This window comes from Carcharodon carcharias, chromosome 16 (genome assembly GCF_017639515.1).
Source record: "Carcharodon carcharias isolate sCarCar2 chromosome 16, sCarCar2.pri, whole genome shotgun sequence".
Lineage (NCBI taxonomy): Eukaryota > Metazoa > Chordata > Chondrichthyes > Lamniformes > Lamnidae > Carcharodon > Carcharodon carcharias.
Genome location: NC_054482.1, coordinates 57,137,100 through 57,143,456, shown reverse-complemented (window position 1 = coordinate 57,143,456; position 6,357 = coordinate 57,137,100). Strand labels below are relative to the sequence as shown.

The 6,357-nt window shown below is 41.2% G+C and overlaps 1 protein-coding gene across 1 annotated transcript; it reads left to right on the top strand.

Moving 5' to 3' along the window:
• The first annotated feature begins 1,022 nt into the window (after positions 1 to 1,022).
• LOC121288819 (insulin-like peptide INSL5) lies at positions 1,023 to 2,157 on the top strand. Its single transcript, XM_041207565.1, has 2 exons — positions 1,023 to 1,238; positions 1,778 to 2,157. Exons 1-2 carry the CDS (start codon positions 1,055 to 1,057, stop codon positions 2,029 to 2,031), a joined length of 438 nt encoding a protein of 145 aa, XP_041063499.1. The 5' UTR covers positions 1,023 to 1,054; the 3' UTR covers positions 2,032 to 2,157.
• Positions 2,158 to 6,357: the final 4,200 nt, after the last annotated feature.

Sequence of the window (6,357 nt, the reverse complement as noted above, 5' to 3'; positions counted from 1 at the left end):
TTGCCCACATGTCTGTCCTTGGCTTGCTGCATTGTTCCAGTGAAGCTCAACGCAAACTGGAGGAACAGCACCTCATCTTCCGACTAGGCACTTTACAGCCTTCCAGACTGAATATTGAGTTCAACAACTTTAGATCTTAAACTCCCCCCTCCATCCCCACCCCGTTCCATTTCTTCCCTCTCCCTTTTGTTTTTTTTCCAATAATTTATATAGATTTTTCTTTTCCCACTTATTTCCATTATTTTAAAATGTATTCCACCCATTGCTTATTTCACCCCACCCCCACCTTGCCTGTCCTGCCATCCATTCTTAATTAGCACATTCTTTTAGATAATATCACCACCTTCAACACCTCTGTTCTTTTGTCTGTGACATCTTTTGGTTATCTCCTCCTATCACTGCTTACTCGTTTCAACAAACACCCCCCCCCACCCCCCTTAAACCAGCTTATATTTTACCCCTTTCCTATGTTCTGTTGAAGGGTCATGAGGACTCAAAACATCAACTTTGCTCTTCTCTGCCGATGCTGCCAGACCTGCTGAGTTTTTCCAGGTATTTGTTTTTGTTTTGGATTTCCAGCATCCGCAGTTTTTTGTTTTTATCTCTATATAAATGCAAGTTCTGTGCTCCGTTCAATGATTCACCTTTCGCTATATCTAGTGTAATCTTTTTAGCGCTCTTCAGACCCCTATCTCTCGCTTCCCTTAATGCTTTTCATGCTGCACTATTTGTCACTTGTTATTTAATGTTGTTTATATGGCTGTCATGCTCTCTTGTTTGGTTAGTCTCTTTTAAGTATTATTTTATTATGTCCTCTTTATACTACTTTGACACAGCGTTTCCAAAGTGCTGAGCGCTGCTGGCGCCTGGAGAAATGCCCGACCTCTTTAAAGGCAAATTAATGAGCCGTGATGGCTGGTCGGAACCGAGGGGTCGGAGATGACAGGTCTGAACAACCTGCTATAAAAAGCTCGGGTACCGGAGCTCCAAGTGAAGGTTTGGCCACAGGCAACAGAGGCTGGTAACAAGTGTCGCAGTGACTAACCGGGGAAACATGCGGGCTTTGGCACTGGCAGCGTTGCTCGCTCTGATTCTGGTCCTCGCGGTACCTCGGGTCAGAGCACAGGAAGTGGTCAGGCTCTGTGGCCACGAATTTTACCGGGCGCTCCTACACCAATGTGGTGCCTCTCGCTGGAAGAGAGCGCCCAGGTCAGAGGCAGTTCTCAAAGCTCTGCTGGGTAAGCGTCAAAATTCCCAGCCTAAGTGACACAATGGGCTTTTTAAAAAAAGTTTCGCATAATAGATGCTTTAATAATATCTACAATATATAGTATCTGGTCGTGATCAGGGGTTGGCATTCACTGGCTACAGTTTGAACGAACCTTTATTGATAGATTCAGTTACTGTTTCCTGGCTTGTTATAAATCAGAATGTTCCCCCCTCCCCGGCCCCCACGCCTAGAATGTAGCGACAATTGGATGGCCAAATTATTCACGGCGTTACATTGTTACATGGAACAAATATTCACGACTTTGTGCCAGAAGCAATGTTTGGCAGGGAGCTAGAGCCACAGAAAAATCGATATGCGTCGTTCGGAAAGTTTTCGTTTAGATTATATATTTGTTACTAATATAAATTATAGTTTATGACTTAAATATAGTAGCAAAGTCACTAGAGACCTTTTGAATTTGATGCTCGGAATGACCCCCTGTACTTCTACAAGGAAAACCGTCTCTGTCACCAAATCTCTCTAACCTTCTTTTCTGCCTTGAATCAGCACCAGGGGATCAGAAGTCTCCGTTTACGGAAAACTCGGATTTCAACAGCTTTCAATATTTGCCCGCAGACTTCAGCCAGAGATCGGCATCGTCCAGCGAGGAGGACTTGAGTTACAACCCAGATCTGCTGAAAGCAACACTGGAGGCTTTCCTAAACCCATCCCGCGCAAAGCGTTCAGATAATCCGAGCAAAATCGCAGACCATTGCTGTAAGAGGGGCTGCAGCAAAAAACAACTGAATTCTATTTGCTGAAGCACCAGAGAAGAGCAGCATGAAATCAGTGTCACACACATACAAAAAAAAAACCCCTCCGGGGATGTTTCTGTGTATCATGTGCTTAAATGTGTTTCAAAAATGCAAAAGTGATACTTTTCAATAAGTGCAATTAATATAGATATAGATCTTGTTAGTTAATGCAGCGTCTGTATCCGACGATTATTTGTAAAATACAAAGAAAACCCTGCTCATTTTAAGACGTGAAAATGTGCTGTACACATGTTAAACATCGACTTCCACTTAATAAAGTTATTGATCAACTTGATGGAAATGTCAGTGACATCATTCGAATGTTATCAACTTTTAATTCTTAATTTGAAAATTTTGACTGCATATCCATTTTATCAAAATATATCAATCGCTTTTTTGAACTATAAAATAGCTTTAATTTTTCCACCATCAGGAAATTGGGGCCAATAACTCATGGCAAAAATGAGTTATAAACAGCTTCACAGGTCAGCAAGGACAGGAGTGATGAGTGAATAGCACATGCTGCAGTATACCAGCAGCAGAGTTCTGGATAAAGTTGATGAAGGATGGTGGTTAGAAGAGCCCTGGAATAGATTACTCTGGTTTTTCTGGGTGCTAATTAAGGTGCAAGAGTGGAAAAGGTTCTGAATGCACTATCCTGCTTACACTCCCTTCTTTCTGAATCATTGTTAAACCAATGTTAAAACAAGCATTGTAACATCTCCTTCAAATCATTCTTTTCATATGCTTCCAAGCTGAAAATCTCCATACCACTCTCCTATTACAATCTACAGATTTTCAGAAACTGAGATTGGCACCTTCTCCACATTACCAGTGTCTTAGACTAAGGGGCATTTGGCTTCACTTAAGTTCCTTAATAATAAAAACATGTGATGGCATTAGAGAGAGTGCAGAAAAGATTCACAAGAATGGTTCCAGGGATGGGGAACTTCAGTTATGTAGATAGATTGGAGAAGTTGGGACTGTTTTCCTTAGAGAAGACAAGGTTGAGAGAAAATTTGAAAGAGGTGTTCAAAATCATGAGGGTCTGGACAGACTAGATAGGGAGAAACCATTCCCACTCCTGGAATGATCAAGAATGAAAGGATACTGATTTAAGAAGCAATGGAGTCATGAGGAGAAACCTCCACGCAGCAAGTGGTTAGGATCTGGAATGCACAGCCTGAGGGTGTGGTGGAGACAGGTTCAATTGGGGCATTCAAGAGGGAATTGAATAATTATCTGAAAAGAAGTGCAGGGTTTCAGGGAGAAGGCAGGAGAATGACACTAGTTGAATTGCTCATTCAGAGAGCCAGTGCAGACATGACGGGCTGAATGGCTTCATTCTGTGCTGTAATAATTCTGTGATAAAACAAATTAAAATACCATAGCATATTCCAATTAATACTCACATGAACCATTTCACAGGTTTCCAGGACTGTATGACATATCTTTTACAGTTACCACAAATCTCTGTTGAAATTGCTTCCTACTCAGAATCATTAGGAACATTCAATTACACTATAAAACAAATGGTTTATGGTGAAAACAGATATAGCATAGCTTACAACAAAACAGAGTATTCAATCCTGGATCAGAATACATGTATATAATTTAATACAAGAAAAATCAATTTAAATGGCACTGTTCATTAGATGGGTTCTTAATGACCTACAGATTTTATGTGCATCAAAAAGGATGATAATGATCCAAAACATTTTTGTAAGGTGATAGAACCATGATACAATACATTTGTGACTGTCTGAAAGAGGCACTTTATGACTTGCTTCATTATCAAAATGCTAAGCAATTAATAATTTTGTGCATCCAGTTGGTCTCCCACCTTCTTCCCTCTGTAAACTTAAGATCATCCAAAGATATTCTGCCTATGTCTAAACTCACCCATCATCCCTGCGCATGCATATCTACACTGCTTCCTGGTAAAGTAACATGTCAATTTTAAAACTATCACTCTTGTTTTAAATCCATCCATGGCCTTGCCCATCCCTATCTCTGTAACCTCCTTCAGCCTCACAACACTCCGAGCTCTCGGCACTCTTAATTCCCTCTTGAGCATTCTTGATTTTAATTGCATCACCATCGGTGGCTGTGCCATCAGCTGCCTGGATACTAAGCTCTGGAATTCCTTCCCTCCACTTCTCTATCTCACTTGCCTTCTATAAGGTATTCCTTAAAACCTACCCCCTTGACCAAGCATTTGGCCATCTTCCCTAATTTCTCCTTGTGCGGCCTGGTGTCATTTATAAGGCTTCTGTTAAGCACATTGGGCATTTTAACATGGGAAAGGTGCTATATAAATAGTTGTTGTTGCTTCTTAATCAAATACTTAATGTTTCATTGTGCTAACTAATGCAGTTTTTAATGCCAGTTTCTAATTTCCCTCTGCCATTCTTCAAAATGCTCCCTAAGAATTTCCAACATTCCCTCACCCAGAAGTACAGGATGGTTTTCTTCACCTTAAGTAGTAATATCTATTAAGTAGAATGGTTACAGCACAGAACAAGCCCATTCGGCCTATCAAAAGCAATCTAGCTGGTCCCATTCCCCACCCTCATGTTTCACTGTACCCCTGCAAATGTTTTCCCTCCAGCCAGAGAACAGGCCATCCTAGACTGGGTACTGTGTATTGAGAAAGGAATAGTTGGCAATCTAGCTGTGCGAGATCCCTTGGGGATGAGTGACCATAATATGGTAGAATTCATCATCAATATGGAGAGTGACGTAGTTGATTCAGAGACTAGGGTCTTGAATCTTAATAAAGGAAACTACGGTGGTATGAGATGCGGGTTGGCTACAATGGATTGGGAAACATTACCTAAAGGGATGACGGTGGATAGGCAATGGCAAACGTTCAAAGAGTGCATGGATGAACTGCAACAATTGTTTATTCTGGCGCAAAAGTAAAATAGGAAAGGTGGCCAAACCATGGCTTACAAGGGAAATTAGAGGTAATGTTAGATCCAAGGAAGAGGCATACAGATTGGCCAGAAAAAACAACAGAGGTGAGGATTGGGAGAATTCAGCAAAGGAGGCCAAGGGATTGATTAAAAAGGGGAAAATAGAGTATGAGAGTAAGCTGGTGGGGAACATAAAAGCTGACTGTAAAAGTTTCTATAGGTATATGAAGAGAAAAAGATTGGTGAAGACAAATGTAGGACCCTTACAGTCAGAAACAGGGGAATTTATAATGGGGGAACAAATAAATGGCTGACCAGCTAAATACATACTTTGGTTCTGTCTTTACAAAAGAAGGACACAAATAACATACCAGAAATGTTGGTGAACACAGGATTTATTGAGAGGGAGGAACTGAAATAAATCAGTATTAGTAGGGAAATGGTGTTGGAGAAATTGATGGGATTGAAAGCTGATAAATCCCCAGAGCCGGATAATCTAAATTCTAGAGTACTTAAGGAAGTGGCACTAGAAATAGTGGATGCATTGGTGGTCATCTTCCGAGATTCTATAGACTCTGGAACAGTTTCTACAGATTTAAGGGTAGCTAATATAACCCCACTATTTAAAAAAGAGAGGTAGAGAGAAAACAGGGAATTATAAACCAGTCAGCCTGGCATCGGTAGTGGGGAAAATTCTAGAGTCCATTTTAAAATATTTAATAGCTGAGCACTTGGAAAACAGTGGCAGAATCGAACAGAGTCAGCATGGATTTATGAAAGGGAAATCATGCTTGCCAAATCTACTGGAATTTTGAGGATGTAACCAGTAGAGTTGATGAGGGGGAGCCAGTGGATGTGGTTTATTTGGACTTTCAGAAGGCTTTCGACAAAGTCCCACATAAGAGATTAGTGTGTAAAATTAAAGCGCATGGGATTGGGGGTAGTGTATTGAGATGGCTAGAAAACTGGTTGGCAGACAGGAAGCAGAGTAGGAATAAACAGGTCTTTTTCCGAATGGCAGGCAGTGACTAGTGGGGTACTGCAGGGATCGGTGCTGGGACACCAGCTATTCGCAATATATATTAATGATTTAGATGAGGGAACTAAATGTAATATCTTCAAATTTGCCGATGACACAAAGCCGGTTGGGAGGGTGAGCTGTGAGGAGGATGCAGAGATACTTCAGTGTGATTTGGACAAGCTGAGTGAGTGGGCAAATGCATGGCAGATGCTGTATAACGTGGATAAATGTGAGGTTATCCACTTTGGTAGCAAAAAGGCCCACTCTAAGGTTTGAATGAAGAGACAGTCCATTGCAGTACTGAAAGCGTGCTGCACTGTTCAGAGTGCTGTCTTTTGGATGAGACGTTAAACTGAGGCCTTACCCGTCACCTTAGGTGGGCATAAAATAACC

Excerpts from the sequence above, each read along its gene's own strand:
- LOC121288819 (XM_041207565.1), top strand. The coding sequence starts at position 1,055 with ATGCGGGCTTTGGCACTGGCAGCGTTGCTCGCTCTGATTCTGGTCCTC. Across the intron at positions 1,239-1,777 it reads AGTTCTCAAAGCTCTGCTGG|CACCAGGGGATCAGAAGTCT; the intron begins GTAAGCGTCAAA and ends GCCTTGAATCAG.